This window comes from Pogoniulus pusillus, chromosome 28 (assembly GCF_015220805.1).
Source record: "Pogoniulus pusillus isolate bPogPus1 chromosome 28, bPogPus1.pri, whole genome shotgun sequence".
Classification (NCBI taxonomy): domain Eukaryota; kingdom Metazoa; phylum Chordata; class Aves; order Piciformes; family Lybiidae; genus Pogoniulus; species Pogoniulus pusillus.
This window is the reverse complement of record NC_087291.1, coordinates 14,069,425-14,087,178: the sequence shown is the minus strand read 5'-3', so window position 1 is coordinate 14,087,178 and position 17,754 is coordinate 14,069,425. Positions and strand designations below refer to the sequence as shown.

The window sequence follows — 17,754 nt, the reverse complement described above, 5'->3', positions numbered from 1 at the left end:
CTTCTGCTTTTTGACAAATATAAGTTCACTACAGCCAACAACACACTCTGCTACTTCACAATTTACATATCTTGAGTGCTTTCTTGTCAGAGCACTGACTGCTGTGGCAACATCCAGATTCCTACTACAATAAAGTAAACCAGGGCTTTCTTCCAAAATTACCTTAATGCCAGCAAAAAATTCCTTGCTCTCCACAGAAGGGCTTTGTATATCTGGCTTCTCCATGAAGAAAGCAGTACTGCTACAATAGACCTGTCAGCCAAAACAGGTGTAACAGAAGACAGTTTCGGTACAAAGTGGTCACATGATGACAAAACCCAGGCATCACGCATCAGTTTGACAGATTCATCAATCAGCAGCTCATTATTGATTCAGAGAAGAGAAATCTATGTGATGAATGAAGAATAAAGCTTCTTGCAATCTCTGGCTCTTACAGCCTCTCACTTAGATGCAACTGCATCCAAAAAGCCTTTTAACTTACAGTATCAAGCAAAATCAGAGTAAAGGGTGAAGAAGATGCAACTGGAATAAAAATGTATGTGTTTGCACCAGAAGTTCCCGACTGACAGTGGTGCTGCTTAAGAAAAAGAGAAACTGCTCAAGCATCCCAAGACCTTTCCCTTGCATGCTCCACCAGTGGTGCAAAGGCTTCATGATCCAAAGGCTGCATACAAATCATCATGTTTAACAAGGACTTAAGTCTCTGTGGACCTAAACTCCTTCTGGAGCATTTCTGCACCCCAGCAATCTGTGCTTTATTACATGTTATTTGTTTCTTTTTGTCTGTTTCACCTTTTTTTTTGCCTTTTAATTTTCCTGAGGGCCTTTGAGACCTCATGTTATGCAGAGCAGCTAGCCTCTCCTTCTTTTCTTACTATCTTTTTTTACCTAGTGTCATGGGCCTGGATAATCTTTTTCAAAATGAAGAATTTACTACAATTTCCATGCTACTAGAAACTGTGGGTTTACAGCTTTTGCTTATTTTGCTGCATCCCTTTTGAGATGGGCTGACCATGCATGTAGTACTTCAGGTCCTGTGAAAGCTAAGGCTTCACAGCAGCAGCAGACAGTTTATGTCTGTGCCTTTCCTTTTGACTACCAATGAGCTAACACTGTCAGGAAACTCTTCACTACATCTCCAAAGGATTTTTGAGGATTAGACATTGCTGTTGTTGGTCATAAGCACTGTAAGCAGCCTGACTTTGTCTTGAACACACATGCACACCAATCACATGGGTTGTTTGGGAGTTAATTTCAGCCAGGAAAAGATAACCTGTATTATGGTACAAACAAGCAGAAAGCTTTTTGATTTTCCAATGCTTAAGCTTCTCCAAGTTATCAGGAGAGCCTAGGTCTTGATTCTGGTACCACAGAAGGTAACAAATTCTCCCACTGCTTTTGATGGCAGAGATTAAATCATTTAAATCTGATCCTAGAGACAAAGTCATCAAGCAGCAGCTCATTATTGATTTGAAGAAAAGAAATCTATCTAATGAATGAAGAATACAGCTTCTTGCAATCCCTCACCTCTCACTTAGATGCAGGAGCATCCATAAATCCTCTTAATTTACAGTATCAAGCAAAATTACAGCAGAGGGTGAAGAAGAAGCAACTGGAATAAAAACTGATCTCCTGGAGGCACAGTATACTGTACTGAGACAGTCCCAAAACCTTAATGGCAGTGATAATTGCTGATATATTCTATGGTATTTCCACAGTCAATGGCACTGTTGGTGTACACAACTATAGGCAGTATGCTTCTGCCACAAAAAACCATGCAGCAAGGTGCTGAAACTCCATCTCTAACAACTGTTAGCGTCTACTGAGCCCTGTTAGTTACAAAGGTAAAAAGAGATCATAATTATGCTTTAACATACTCTGTCTCCAAGTCTGACGTTTATCCCATCTAGCTCTAGCAGTGAGAACATACGAACTGCTGTTTCGTGTTTCAGCTCTTCTTTGATACCTTCAGGAGAAAGTCTTGACCAAGTTACAATGAATCCAACTGAGTTGTTTGCAAAAGGAACACCAAAGGTACACCTTAGGTAAATGCTGCCTTTGACCAACTCGGCAACAACTTCAGGAGTGACTGGCAGCGGTGGTGACACAGGTGGAGAAGATGGAGGAGCCAGGTTACCTAGGCAAACAGAAGTGTGGGATGTGCTTTTTATTCAGTACCTGACATATTTTGCCAATCAATGCACTAATAATATTTACCTTTTTGCATCTGCTCAGAGAACCAGAGAAATGTGTATGTTGCTTTGTTACTTACTAACAGGAAAAAAATATCTTTGATTATATTTCAACCAAGAGGAAGGTGCTGAAAAGGTTGGAAATGAACAAAAAAAGGGGATAAAATAGAATTAGTTACTTTACCAGACAGGAGACAGCAAAGGAATTTGCCTGATAGAATAATATGTTCTTTACTTATGAAGAAAGAGGTAGGGGGTGTGGAAGAAAAAAAGATCTGTGTAAAGAGGATCAGAATAAGCAACAGCATGATTTGTAGATTCATCTTACATTTTACTCTCAAAGAATCAAAGTAATCTGTAAATCAGCATTATTAAAATAACTTTTTAACATTTTGGTACATTGAACATTATGCTGAGAAAGTTCTTTTGTAATTCAAAGCCTGAAATTGCCTCCAAACTGCTCATTTTGCAATAAACAGAGCAATACTGTTGAAAATGGGGACAAAAAAAATATTTTATTCAAGACATAATATCATTAAATGTTGACATTATTGGGCCATAGATACACAGGAAATCTTGAAGATCAAACCAAAATAATTCCTGCTACAGAGGCTTAAATTTCTCTTCCCTCAGGATCACAGGTCTGTGGCTTTGCATCTGAAACAACTAGAAATTGTTCCTGAATTGTATATTCACATACATAGAGAATGTACACTTACACCCAGTGCTCTCCAAATACTGACCTATGTTAAAAATACACCAAATATCACAAGGCACTAATTGAAGTGTACACTGGCAGAAAGAAGTAATCCTGTAGCCCAATCCATCTACATTTATGGCAGTAGTCATAAAATGATTGAATGGTTTGAGTTGGAAGGAACCTCCACAGGTCATTTAGTCCAACTCCCCTGCAGTCAGCAGGGACATCCCCAACTAGATTGGGTTGCTCAAAGCCTTGTTGAGCCTGACCTTGGATATCACCTCCAGGGATAAGGCCTCAGCTATCTTTTTGGGCAAACTGATCCAGTGTTCCACCACCCTCATAGTAAAGAACTTGTTCCTAACATCCAATCTACACGTACTACTCTTTAATTTCTAACCATCGCCCCTTGCCCTACCCCTAGAGGTCTCTGTAAACAGTTCCTTTCTCCAGCCTTTTTGAAGGCACTCATTACAAAGCCTTGTGCTGGAAATCACAAGCAGATTGGCTACACCTAGAAGGAAGGGTATGGAACATTCTACCACCTCTGCATCTTTTACTGCAGAAGTTCCAAACCAACAGATACTACTGTTACAGATAACTTGGCTACACCTAGAAGGAAGGGTATGGAACATTCTACCACCTCTGCATCTTTTACTGCAGAAGTTCCAAACCAACAGATACTACTGTTACAGATAACTTGGCTACACCTAGAAGGAAGAGTATGGAACATTCTACCACCCTCTGCATCTTTTACTGCAGAAGTTCCAAACCAACAGATACTACTGTTACAGATAACTACTGTTACAGATAAGTACTGTTAGTGTGTGAGAGTCTGATCCTCTCTCTTGTTAATCAACAAAGATAAAGATTGCATTGTCCCTCCTTAATCTTGTTACTTCTGGGACTCAGACTCGGTGCTTGGCCCAAAAGCTCAGAGATGCAAATCAACAGACAATACCTTTGAAACTCCTAGACCTCACCCTGGCTGGACTGCCCAGGAAGCCTCCACCTTATCTCAGCTGCCCCCAAGGGCTGTGTATGGAGGGTGTGGACAGGTGTAGCCGAGAGAGGGCGAAGGCCCTCCCCCCGGCGACGCCGGACCCCTGCGAATGTGTGAGAATACACAGGAAGATGCCCTGGGGGGGCTGCAGCTGGACACTGAGCAGAAAACTGTATAAAAAGGCAGGAGAAAGGCCTGCCAAAGTGTGGCATCCCCACCAGACCAAGCGTGGTATCCCCACGTGTGGCATCCCCACCAGACCAAGCGTGGTATCCCCACGTGTGGCATCCCCACCAGACCAAGGGTGGTATCCCCACCAGTGCCATTCCCACCGGACCAAGAGTGGCACCTCCATCGGACCACCAGTGACATCTCCACCGGACCACTGAGGGCAGACCACCCGACCACGAGAACTGCACACCGCCTGAAGAACCTCTGACAAACTCCGCAGATCATCCCTGGGCCACGCACCCGTTTCTCTCTCACTCCTTCATCTGCGACTGAGGGTAATATGCTCACAGCCTTTTCCCCTTCCCTGCTCCTTCTTTTCTTCTCCATCGATCTCTTTATCTTTCTCTCTCCCCCTTCTCCCCTCTCTCCCTCCGTTTTGCCCAACCTTATCCTTTAATAAACAGTTTCATGGTGATATATGGTCTCGTTTGCACCTTAATTTCACAACACGGAATCCATAAGAACTGGTCTAGCTCCGCTGGACAGAGATACTGTTAATCTCTGCTCCTCCGGACCTTGACATTTTTTGGCGTCACGGACAGGATTCTGTGTAGTGAAAGTATCATCAGGAAACTGTTTCATTTCTGAGAACCCCAAAGTGTGCACGAGTGTGTCTGAGATGTACTCTGAGAGCAAAATGAATGCTTGTGGAGCAGAGTGTGGGGATTCTTCAAATGCCTAAATGTGTCTGCGTTCCCGGGAAAGAATATTTTAGGGTACAAGTGTTGATTTTAGTGTGACCTTCCCGAGAATTCTTAGTACCCTGCGGTAAATAGGAAATATTGTGTAAAGTGTGTCCTCTTGGGGAGAGCTACCTCCACAAGAAGTCTAGTAAAATTGAGAATATTGGTAAAGTGTGTCCCCTTGGGGAAAGGTTCCCAAGAAGTCTAGGAAACTTGTGAATATTGTGTAAAGTGTGTCCTGGGGGAAAGAATTTCCCCTGAGAAGTCTCTCTGTTGGCAAAGTGTGTCCTCTCGGGGAGACTGTGGCTGTCCTCTCCGAGAAGCTAGATCTCTGCGTTCCCGGGAAAGAATATTTTAGGGTACAAGTGTTGATTTTATAGTGTGGCCTTCCCGAGAATTCTTAGTACCCTGCGGTGAATAGGATTGTGTAAAGTGTGTCCTGGGGGAAAGAATTTCCCCCGAGAAGTCTAGTGAACCCAAACGGAACAGTTTCTCTGTTGGTAAAGTGTGTCCTCTCGGGGTGACTGTGGCTGTCCTCTCCGAGAAGCTAGATCTTGGTGTGATCTCCCTGAAGGAATTTATTGTGTGTGTGAGCTTTCTTTGAGCGGATTTTGTAGGGAAGATTTTTGAGGTATAAGGTCTTTGTGTTGTTGTGACCTCCCCGTGGAGCTCTTACCTTAAAGGCAATGGCCACGGTGGAGAGGCTTTTCTGTCTGTTGGAAGCTCACGGTGCCCGCCCGTCCGTGGAAGGGCTGGATTGGGCCCGTGAGAACTGGAATAACTGTCAGAGTGTGGCGGATCGGATTGTGGCCCTGCAGAAGGAGGCACGGGCCAAGTCGGGAAAGGGCAAAGCCTTCATCTGTGCAGTTTTGGGTGCGTGTTTGGCTGCTTCAATAGATGAAAAGCAAAGCCAAAACGGACGAGAGAATAAAATCATTTCCTCCTTGCAGGAGCTGGTAGATTCCCTGCAAGGGCATATTGTAACTTTAAAGGACGAAGTGGCAGATCTTAAGGATAGATTAAAAACAGAACAGAAGTGGCAAAAGTGGTTTTTGAAGGAGGAAGAGTTAAAGCAGACAGAGCCTGCCTCCATATACCCCCAGGCAGAACTGGCAGCAGCAGAGGAAGCTGCGGCTCACATGCGTCCTCTCATTAAAACTGAAATGCTGTATGAGGATGAGGATGGCACCCCTGCCATCACAACGAAAGAGATACCCTTTTCTTCCACTGAGCTGGCCAAACTGCGTAAAGAGTTCACGCGTTCGGCTGGAGAGTCTGAGGTGGAATATGTATGGCGTGTCTCTAGAACTGGAGGTGATCAAATTAGGTTGACAGAGGCTGAAGCCACAGGCTATTGGGGTGCTAATGTGTTCCTAACTACGGGAAATAGGAGTGGTCCCTGGAGCCTTACTCAGCGAGCAGCTTTCTGGGCTGGGGGCTTTGATTCAAAGGAGAGAGGAGAGCCTCTAGTTCTGAGGGGAGGCATGAATCAGATCATGGAAAATGTGCAGAAGGCAGCTTGTTTGCAAATGGTCTATGATCGAGAACTGAAACATCATTTTGAATCGCCCCTTTCTCTCTTGGTGGACCCGAAGCGAATGACCCCCCTGGTGAGGGGACTTCCTGACTCCCTTAAGATGAAAGGCATTCAGCTCCAAAAGGAGATAGCTGACACCCCACTTACCTCCCGAATACAAGCTACTCTGAGGGAGAACTTAACACCCGGGAGGAACCAGCCCGATGGCAGACAATGGACGTGGGAGGAGGTGGCTAGAGAGCTATTAGATTATGCCAGGCAGTATGGGGTGCCTGAGGAAGTTCATAAGCCTGAGCCTAGAGGCTTGAGGCATGTGGAAATTAATCACCCACTGCCAAGTGCAGATCCCCGGAGCCAGATGCTTCGAATCCCCAAACGACACTCGACTGGGGGGAGGGAGCACCTGAACACTCGACTGTATTGGTGGGGGCTAGGCCGAAAGAAAGGTATCCCAAAAGAAGTGATTGATGGGTTATCTTCAGGGCAGTTGGAAATCGTTGTAAAAAACTGGCCAGAGTCTAGCCAGAAACTCGAACCCACTGCACCCCCCTTGATAGACTTATCTGATGTGGGGAAAGGCGTGCCCCCTTCTCAGCCTCAGAGGAGCTGAGAGCTTCACCCCTCTGTGGTGAGTGGGGGAGGTGAAGCCTAGAGATCTGTGAGCTCACCAATCAATTGCAAATTGTACAGGGTTTGGGAGGTGGATTTGGTTTGTGCCTAGCTTGGCTTCAAGCTGAAACAATCAAAGGCACTTACCGGCCCATTCAAAGCAATTAGCTTCACCTGGGCAGGCTCAGGGAGCCTCTCTCTGGGTGGGGGTGCTTTGCCCAGATACCTTATCAGTACCTGAGGGAGTTGACTAAAGATTCCTTGAGATATTGTCAGAAGGATTTGTTTTGTTGCCATACTAATGACTTCTCAAGTTTTGCAGGCTACAAGTTCTCCCCGCAGCATCACTACAACAGAGGACTGCCGACTGCCCTTTCCTCACAGCCTGGCAGTGTCACCAGATACACGGGGAAGCTTTACCTAAGCTTCAATGGACTCCCAACTGAAGGACTGACGGGGTGGGGGGATATGGAATTAATGTATTCTGTCCTGGTTTGTTAAGCAATTCAGCATTGTTCTTTTGTCCAAAATATGTCTTTGGTGTATTGTCTTAGTGAGAAATCATTTGGGTGCTTGGTATTTTAGTATGAAGAGTTGTGCACATCCTGAGGGGAGATGGAACAATGTCCTTTTCCCTAACACATTGGCAGGGACAAATTCTATAAAAGGGTTACCACCTAATTGGACTGGGGTATGCTATATTGGACTGATTCACCCACGTTTTTTCTTACTCCCAGGTGGAGAAGGAAAGGGTCTGGGAATCAAAGTATATGATAATTTGGGAAGAAAGAGAAGGTCCATCTCCACTCATTTGGCACAAGGTAGTGGTCAAAAGTGGGGAAAAAGGTGACTGGACCTCCCCAACAGACTTTTAAATACTATGGTCCTGCTACCTGGAAACTCTGTGAATGGTTCTTGATTATCTGTTAGCAGAAGAAGGAGGGGTTGTGGAAAATTAAATTATTCCAACCGTTGTCTACAGATTGATGACAATGGGAAAGCAGTGAGACAAATATCTTCTGGGATTCGAAAATTAGCTCATGTACCTGTCCAGACCTGGGAAGGATGGAATATGGACTGGCTCTCCTGGCTTCCAGGGGGACCTTGGGTTAAACAGATGTTGTTTTATTTGTTATGTGTTTTGGCATTGTTACTTTTCTTGCCATGTATCATTCCCTGTTTTATACAACTGATTCAACATGTAGTATCCAATATGCAATTTGTATCCACTGATGGTGTGAGACACGTTCGGGCCATTACCCGATCAAAACCCATGTCTATTGTGAAAATTGTATAAAACTTCCCCATTTTTCCACTAAACCTTTCCTTTTCCTTTCTCTCTCCCCCCCCCCCCCCCCTATCCTTTTTCCCTCTTTTATCTTTGTTGACGGGGTGATGTGAGAGTCTGATCCTCTCTCTTGTTAATCAACAAAGATAAAGATTGCATTGTCCCTCCTTAATCTTGTTACTTCTGGGACTCAGACTCGGTGCTTGGCCCAAAAGCTCAGAGATGCAAATCAACAGACAATACCTTTGAAACTCCTAGACCTCACCCTGGCTGGACTGCCCAGGAAGCCTCCACCTTATCTCAGCTGCCCCCAAGGGCTGTGTATGGAGGGTGTGGACAGGTGTAGCCGAGAGAGGGCGAAGGCCCTCCCCCCGGCGACGCCGGACCCCTGCGAATGTGTGAGAATACACAGGAAGATGCCCTGGGGGGGCTGCAGCTGGACACTGAGCAGAAAACTGTATAAAAAGGCAGGAGAAAGGCCTGCCAAAGTGTGGCATCCCCACCAGACCAAGCGTGGTATCCCCACGTGTGGCATCCCCACCAGACCAAGCGTGGTATCCCCACGTGTGGCATCCCCACCAGACCAAGGGTGGTATCCCCACCAGTGCCATTCCCACCGGACCAAGAGTGGCACCTCCATCGGACCACCAGTGACATCTCCACCGGACCACTGAGGGCAGACCACCCGACCACGAGAACTGCACACCGCCTGAAGAACCTCTGACAAACTCCGCAGATCATCCCTGGGCCACGCACCCGTTTCTCTCTCACTCCTTCATCTGCGACTGAGGGTAATATGCTCACAGCCTTTTCCCCTTCCCTGCTCCTTCTTTTCTTCTCCATCGATCTCTTTATCTTTCTCTCTCCCCCTTCTCCCCTCTCTCCCTCCGTTTTGCCCAACCTTATCCTTTAATAAACAGTTTCATGGTGATATATGGTCTCGTTTGCACCTTAATTTCACAACACGGAATCCATAAGAACTGGTCTAGCTCCGCTGGACAGAGATACTGTTAATCTCTGCTCCTCCGGACCTTGACATAGTGAATACAAGGCACTAAACTATTTTGTATGTGTGTAAATATACAGTTTAAGAACCATTTCGAGTTGTTTCAGATGCAAAGCCACAGACCTGTGATCCTGAGGGAACAGAAATTCAAGCATCTGTAGCAGGAATTGTTTGGGTTTGATTTTCAAGATTTTGGTCAAGTTCTTATATAAAATTTACTCTGACAGGTAACTAAGCACATTCAGTAATGGGTACTTGCAGAGTAAGAGTAGCACTGTTGGTGCTCTGATTTTTTATTTATAGATGTGTCTTACATCCCCATTTCATTATATGAAGATTTCCAATTGTTAAGTTTCCAGACTTTGAACAACACCTGAGTGCTAAATATAAGGAGTAGTATGAACCCACCTTACCACACCAAATAGTTTTTCTTATCATATCAATATTAAAAGTAAGGACTGCAAGAAATTTTAGCCTGTATAATGATTTTCAGACATTTCAAGTAAGACAAACAGCAGAGAGGCACACTCACTCGTGAATTCATACCCCTAGTTGAATAAAGCATGGCTTTTCTTACCTTCTGCACAATACCCCATGCATCCTTGGGTGGGCTGCAGTAAGTAAACAAAGAAATCTCCACAGTTCCTCACAGTGACAGGGATTCGGAAGAGACAGCAGTCTTTTGAAGTGCTGAAGAAAAACTGCCATGTAGCACAAGCTGTTAACTGTTTGATCTCACCAGGTCGAGGCATGGATTCTGACTCTCTCAGAGACAACCAGACAGGGGCTTGAGTACCACAGTGATTCATCTTCAGTACCAGAGGAAAACATCAGAAAATTGTTAATGCTGCATCAAACTGCTGCTCTGCTTTAATGAGAGGTACATATGTATTCAATTAACTTTTAGCAAAGTTTAGACAATACAGTTGAGGACTTGCTTACTTTCCTCAAGGCTAGATACCAAAAGAGACTCAAGTCCTTCTCTGAGTCTAATGAATTTGTGTTTTCAAAGACTAGCTATAATTTAGTGCCAGAAGAACTCAGAAAGGAGCCACATCTGAGAGCCTATGGTGGGTATCTGGCCCATAGCCCAGCCCAGCCCAAACCCAATATAGAGTTTTACCCAGAAAACCTAACAGTTGTGTTATGGCTTTGTGAGTTACTCTACACCCGTTAAGCCACAGTAATTGGCTGTGTTTACACTGCCAGAGCACAAAGACAGGGTAGAGCATGCATACACTGAGTGTCAGCTACAGGTGCTAAAGCTGACATGTTTTAGCTGCCCCTTGCCATGGACTGAAGCCTCAGCTAACCTGGACTTCCTCTGAAATGTAGCCAGCTGATGCCAGGTTACAGACTTGCAGTCCTAGCCAAAATTGTAAGACATCTGATAAGCCCTGTCTGTCTTTCATCTCCCCAGCCTTAGATAAACATATGCTTGTAGCACCCCTCTAACAACCACACTGACTATGCAGCAATCCTAAGTCCTTTGGTATTTACAAAGCAGTAGGCTTTCAACAGGTAATAAGAGGGCTGTTGTCCCCACTCTTGCAAACAAAGGCCTTGTGCAGTGCTTTTCCTCAGGGAGTGATAAGTGTGCTGTGTAATAATCTCCTTCACCCCTCACCACTGTAGCTACGTGAGGTCTTCAAGCCAAGGAAGCCTCCATGCAGGTCACAACTAAACAGCAGTGCCAATCTTGGTAACCAAAGCGAAGTCCAATTGGGCAAACACCAGAGTTTACCAGTGGAATACAGAAAAACGAATCCTGAGCAAGGGAGACTAAAAAGGAATCTGGCTCATGAGTTAAAGAGCACCTCCTGTCTCTCACACTGCAGGAAGCAAACTAAAGAGAAACAAGAAGGCCACAGTGTGTTAAAGCCAGCATCTGAAAAGCATTTACATGAAAACTATAGATCTGAAATTGAGACTTTGAGAACCTTTGCTTCGTGCATTGCCTCAAGTGTTTCTTTCTTTGACCTGATAGTGAAATAAGGTCTCAGATAATCTTGTTTTTTAGACCTCTTGGTCTAAAAATGACTGCAGACTCAGTGAGCAATTACTCACCTCAAAAGTACACCTTTCTTACTCAAGAATATCTAAGTCCCTCATCAATCCATCAGACAGAATTAATGAGAAGCAGACAGAAACGAGGTGGATTGTTTTACAGAGTCTGGATCTCCGACAAGGATTAAATATAGCTATAATAAAAACTCTCCTAAAGGGAAAGAAAGGAAGAAACTTCTCAAACGAGACACCCATTTCAGTTTGATTGTAATGTTTTGACTTTGAGATTTCAAAATACATGTCTTGAGTTTGTCAACAGATGCAAAGAAGCAGCTGTCAAAGCATAAATAACACTTGCTGAGTAAGTTTTCAATCAACCTCCTTCCAGCTTTCATTATCTGCACTCCTCTGTGCCAGGATGAGTAGCCTTTTTTCCCCAAATATTTACTAAGCACTGAGAATTTTGATCAGATTCCTAAAACTTCCCTAAGTGATCTCAGCAGGTATTTTGCAAGTGTTCTGAAAAAACACATTGTTTCTTTTTCCTTTCATTTATCATGCTGATTCTTTGCAGAGAAGTACCCATTTTTAGAAAACATAACTAATTCATGTTTGTATTAAATCTAACTGAAATAAGTCCTTCAGGAATCACAGTTTTAGGGGTTTTTTATAGTATCAAAGCCTGGACAACAGCAGCCCCCTGTAACACAGCCCTCTTGAGTCAGATGCACAATAAAGGTACTTTAATGGCTTTATACTGCTGTAAAGATGTAATAAAACAAAAACTTAATTTTACAGTGACCTTTTTTCCCCTCCAGTTCATTAGCATATTCTGCTTTGTATCCCTTTAAAACATTTCATTGTTGGGCTTCTCTTTTTTCATAGTATCATATCATATCATAGTATCATCAGGGTTGGAAGAGACCTCACAGATCATCGAGTCCAACCCTTTACCACACAGCTCAAGGCTAGACCATGGAACCAAGTGCCACGTCCAACCTTGCCTTAAAGTGCCCCAGGGACGGCGACTCCACCACCTCCCCGGGCAGCCCATTCCAGTGCCCAATGACTCTCTCAGTGAAGAACTTTCTCCTCACCTCGAGTCTAAATCTCCCCTGGCGCAGCCTAAGGCTGTGTCCTCTCGTTCTGGCGCTGGCCACCTGAGAGAAGAGAGCAACCTCCCCCTGGCCACAACCACCCCTCAGGTAGTTGTAGACAGCAATAAGGTCACCCCTGAGCCTCCTCTTCTCCAGGCTAACCAATCCCAGCTCCCTCAGCCTCTCCTCATAGGGCCTGTGCTCAAGGCCTCTCACCAGCCTCGTTGCCCTTCTCTGGACACGCTCAAGCATCTCAACGTCCCTTTTAAACTGGGGAGCCCAGAACTGAACACAATACTCAAGGTGTGGTCTAACCAGTGCAGAGTACAGGGGCAGAATGACCTCCCTGCTCCTGCTGACCGCACCGTGCCCAAGGAATTTCAACTCATTAAGAACATCACAGGTAAAATATTCTAATTAATTATTTTCTTTTTTTAAACAAGGAAATATTTAAAAATAGGAAACTACAAAGATGTATCTCCTTAGAATGTAACAATTATAGAGCTGTTGGGACACTCTAAATTAAAGCATTCCCAGTGTAAAGTAGTAAATATTCCAAGTAATTCTTGAGTCTTAGGAGACTTGCAGATGACAAGGCAACTAATCTTCAGTTAGCTCTTGTTAGTTCAAGTCGTTTTAGGAGTAATCTCTTCTCTCTAGCATGATCACTTTAAAAGCCCCACAATTACAGGATTCATGTGGCTGCTTTCCAACAGCCCTCCTAAGAGACTGACCATCACACAGTGACTGCTTTACAACATGATATCCCTGCTACATTGCCACTGAGAAAATCTTCTTTAGCAGCGACTACAAATGACAGTTTAAGTGCTCTAAAAGGATGTAATTTATCATTCTCTGCTACTGCCCATTCAGTGTAAAATTTTCAATGCTTAAGACTTAACTGTCCAGTTAATACATTTTAATATACTCAAATAGGTACAGAGAATGAGTACTTCCTATTCCTCCACATTCTCCATAACTACTTGGGGGCTTTTTATCCCTATCCTAAGCAAATAACACGTATTTCTCACAATCCAATGAGCTGTAACAATACCTCCACACACTTGGTCGGCATCTCAGCAGGCTTATCAAAAATCATAAAGCGATACCATCCTGGTGTTAGGGAATGGTCACAGATTAAATCCTGAATAGCTGACTGCTGGAGGTGAGAGGAATCGAAATCAATGCTTCGGTAGGGGCTCTGCAGGATCTGATGTCCACCAGGAGAGCATTCGAGAACTGTGGAGCAAGAGGATTTGGAGTATCAAGATGGAATGCCTGACAAGTATGTTAGAAAGGACGTTAAGTATCCTTAATGGACAAGTAAGGATGCATGACAGTATAGTGTGAAGCTACTTTTACTGAAAAACATATTGAAGTCTTAGCAGCACCACCAAATAGGTATGTTAGTAACCTAAAACTGAATAGAACTCATCATGGGGCAACTTTGTCCTTCTTGAAGTGGAAAATACATGCAAATAAATAACCATGTTAGCCACTTGAGATGTAAAAACAGCGGAATGGAATACCCTGATACTTTCTCTTTGGGTTTTGATTATTTAGTTTCACTGCTGTTAATTAAACTAACCAACCTGAACAAAAATGAGGTGTCAGGTATATGAGAAGATCAAAGTCTTACCTCAAGAGAAGTAAGGATTATCCAAAGGATTTTTTCTAAATGGGATATCACTTTACACAGTTCCTGTGCATGAAATGAAGAATTCCCTCAAGTGGATGAGAGGTGGTTGCATACAGTTTGCATGTATACATGCAGATCAACAGCAAAAGGTTGCCCAGGAAGGTTGAAGATGCTCCCTCCCTGGAGGTGTTCAAGACCAGGCTGGACACAGCCTTGAGCAGATGGACTAGTGGAAGGTGTCTCTACCCATGGCAGGGGTTTCAAACTAGATCATCTTTAAGGTCCCTTCCAACCCAAAGCATTCTATGAAAAGTGCGTAAGTAAATACAAATGTTTGGACATCTAAGTGTACTTGTAGCCTCAAAAACACAATTCTCAAAGTTGCTGATGGACAAAATGAAGAATCAGAACCTCAATAAGTCCCTAAGATAGTTTCTTTTAAATGTAGATTCATTCAAAAATAACACAGAATGCTAGAATTTCTGAGTTTAACCTGGCAACTGAGTTGAGTCCTGCCAAGGAGAGTGGCAACAAAACTTCTGGCTAATGGCAGATTTGCATGCAAATTACTGAATTCTTCCTCAAGAAAGTGCTTGGGAAGTATAAGGAGGGGAAAAAAGCTAAGAGAACGTTTGTAAGTAAATGACATTTCAAACATACCTACCTGCTTACCTTGCTTTTAAAAATGGATACCAAGTGATGCTGTGAATGGAATATTAGGTTGTATTAAATGACACAGGTCATCTTAACTCTTGCCTTTACTATGCTACTAATGAGTTTTTAACATGCAGCTGTAAGCAAAGTTCTATGATGTTAAATTCTGCACATTAACACTGATCTTCAGTTTTTGCTCCTAGGTTTTTCTGTACTTGTCCTGTATTTTGCATGGTGTAATTGTGTCACTGATTACAAGCATATTTTGGTTCAAATCACACAGTAATGCACTATCTTCCACTTTCTGTTCTTCATGTCACTGCTCAGATAACCACAATTATAAAACAGTTTCGAAATCAGATAACTCCTCTCCTTTAAATGGAGACATGCCCCAGTGAAGGAACAGACTTCATCTCTTTCAAGCACAGTGTGAGAATCCTATTGGCTTTCAAAGCTTGAAGATTTAATCTGATACGGCTTTAGGCTACCCAGGCAGGTAACAATAGCTTTATCTTCTATCCTCTAAGGGCAGATGGAAGTCAATGTGATTGACTGTGCCACCACTGTGCTTCTGAGTTGCTTGTAGTAGCCTGTAGGCTATTCGTGTCCATACAAGTTGACCTTACTGAGAATTTATCCTTCATTGGAATTTGAAGGAAAGCCCTTGAAGAACTACAGGTCAGTCATGTGTGTTATTAAAGTGTTTTCCAAGCAAGCTACAGCACAAGCAGTTTATGAACCATGGTGAAAGTTTCTTCCTGCCTTCTATTTTTTTTTTTAATTAGAATTCACCCTTTCATAAAGCACCCTCATTAGTTTTCTTCTTTGTAACTGAATCACTCCTAAAATAATTAATATCTGTTACCTTTTCCATTAATAAATCAAGCCAGACACGAGACAAGTCTTTATTTTCTTTTCCTCCACCATTTAATTAGATCATTGTTTGATAGATCTTTAAAACAGCTGACTGTACTCACTTGTAATAGGGTTATAAATCCTACTAAAGATCAAATTATATGTTTCTTCTTATTATGCACATCACTTTAAAATGTCACCCAACTCTTTGTGTATTGTTTCTTCCTTTTCAGAAGTAAGCTAACATTTCCCTAGCCACTGCCTGGAAATCTCATGTTGTGTAAAACTGGTTAATTTTTTTTCTCTTTCTTTTCCTTCCCTTACCCATTTTGCAACACAACTGGAAATAACTGATACAATCAATAATACAAATGACAAATGGTTTGGTATACAACTAAGTGCAACCATGTGCTAACTCCAGCAGTAGCAGAAACAAGTAAAACTATCACATTTATTGACACATGTATGAGAAATTAATGTTGTGTCCTCTGAAAAAGCTACCCCTGAAGACCAGATCTGCTCAAATCACAGGCACTTAAGAGGGCAGCTGGCTAAATTTACCACTCAAATCATCATTTCCTTGCTCAACATTAAGTTAAAAAAATAATTCCAAGCATTCTTCAAGTTTCCTTCTCAGAATGGCAAATACTGATTTTGCTGTAATGCTCCCAAAAAACTTTGCCTGTGTCTAACACCCAGCAATTTTCAGCCTAATGGGTTAAGTCTGACAAAATAATAAGGAACTGAAAAGAGAGTCTAATCAGTTGAAATTGCTATGGAAACTTATCTACAGGGCAGCCTTGCCTGTCAGCTCTGCCTAGCATGGAAGGGATATTAAAGTATGGGAAGATGTACCTGCTACTGTTGACTTGGCTCACCCACAATCACAATATACTCTGCCATGTTCTGACACAAAATGTTAGCCTGACATAAAATTCGTGTTAGTTTTAACAGAATTTATCATTTCATTATGATCATTCTTGATAGAAATCTTGCCATGTATATGGGAATGTTGTTTTAATTGCTTCTTTTTGGACCTTTAAATGTATTAGTGACTTACTAAGCTAAATTTTAAATATTTGCTTTAGAATCATAAAACCCTACTTATAAAATGTAAAAAATTAATAGTTGATAATTAAGACCATGAAATTCAGTCTGCGTTGTAGATTATGCACCAGTGCTTTAACTTCACCTACTGGAAGCACACACACAATAGGCTGTGAAGAGACTTGCTGCTAGAAAGTCAAACTCTATCACTTTGTTTGGCAGTTCAGATACTACATACTGCCTGCTGAAAAAGCAATCTGTTGTGGGAAAATATGCAGCTGCATCTCTAGAATTGGAGTTACTTATTCTGTGCTTCTTTCCACAAGCACCCTATGTACTGTATATGGCTCTCTGCTGTTCTTTAACTGAGGTCTCTGCATGCCAGAAAGAATTTGATGCCGTACTTGCTTTTTCATGAATGTCTCCTTGATTTTCCTCAAGATTAATACAGCAAGCTTTGCCTGGATCCATCCCAGATCATAGGATCATAGGATGTTAGGGGTTGGAAAGGACCCAAAGAGATCATCGAGACCAACTCCCCTGCCGGAGCAGGACAATCCTATCTAAACACAGATCACAGAGGAACACATCCAGACAGGCCTTCAAAGTCTCCAGAGAAGGAGCCCCCACAACCTCTGTGGGGAGCCTGTGCCAGTGCTCTGGGACCCCTGCAGTTAATAAGTTCCCCCTTGTGTTGAGGTGGAACCTCTTTTGTTGCAACTTATACCCATTGCTCCTTGTCCTATCCCAGGGAGCAGTGAGCAGAGCCTGTCCCTCACACCCTGGGCAGCCTTCAGATACTTATGAACATTTATCAAATCCCCTCTAAGTCTTCTTTTCTCCAGACTCAAAAGCCCCAGGTCCCTCAGCCTCTCCTCATAAGCCATGCCCTCCTATCCCCTAATCATCTTCGTAACCCTCTGCCGGACCCTCTCCAGCAACTCCCTGTCCCTCTTAAATGGGGAGCCCAAAACTGAACACAGTATTCAAGATGAGGTCTCACCAGGGCAGAGTAGAGGGGGGGGGGAGAACCTCCCTTGATCTGCTGGACACACTCTCCTAGTATATCCCAGGATCCCATCTACCTGTGCCTGCTAGATACTCAGAAGTATAGGCCTGAGTAGGAAAAGAATTAAACTTTTGCAATATCTTAAACACATGGATAGTATTGTGCCAGTGGATAAGCCCTTTGGGAGAGATGTGGAC

At 43.2% G+C, this 17,754-nt stretch overlaps 1 protein-coding gene across 1 annotated transcript in view; it reads right to left on the bottom strand.

Moving 5' to 3' along the window:
* The window catches only part of VWDE (von Willebrand factor D and EGF domains), a 45,050-nt gene extending 31,495 nt beyond the window's left edge, over positions 1–13,555 (bottom strand). The window contains exons 1-5 of the mRNA XM_064167041.1: positions 13,408–13,555; positions 9,827–10,058; positions 2,808–2,858; positions 1,878–2,152; positions 163–252 (exon numbers count right to left, since the gene is read on the bottom strand). Of these exons, the coding sequence (XP_064023111.1) occupies positions 163–252; positions 1,878–2,152; positions 2,808–2,858; positions 9,827–10,058; positions 13,408–13,452 (693 nt within the window). The 5' untranslated portion in view covers positions 13,453–13,555. The remainder of the gene's footprint in view (positions 1–162; positions 253–1,877; positions 2,153–2,807; positions 2,859–9,826; positions 10,059–13,407) is intronic.
* Between the last annotated feature and the right edge of the window lie 4,199 nt (positions 13,556–17,754).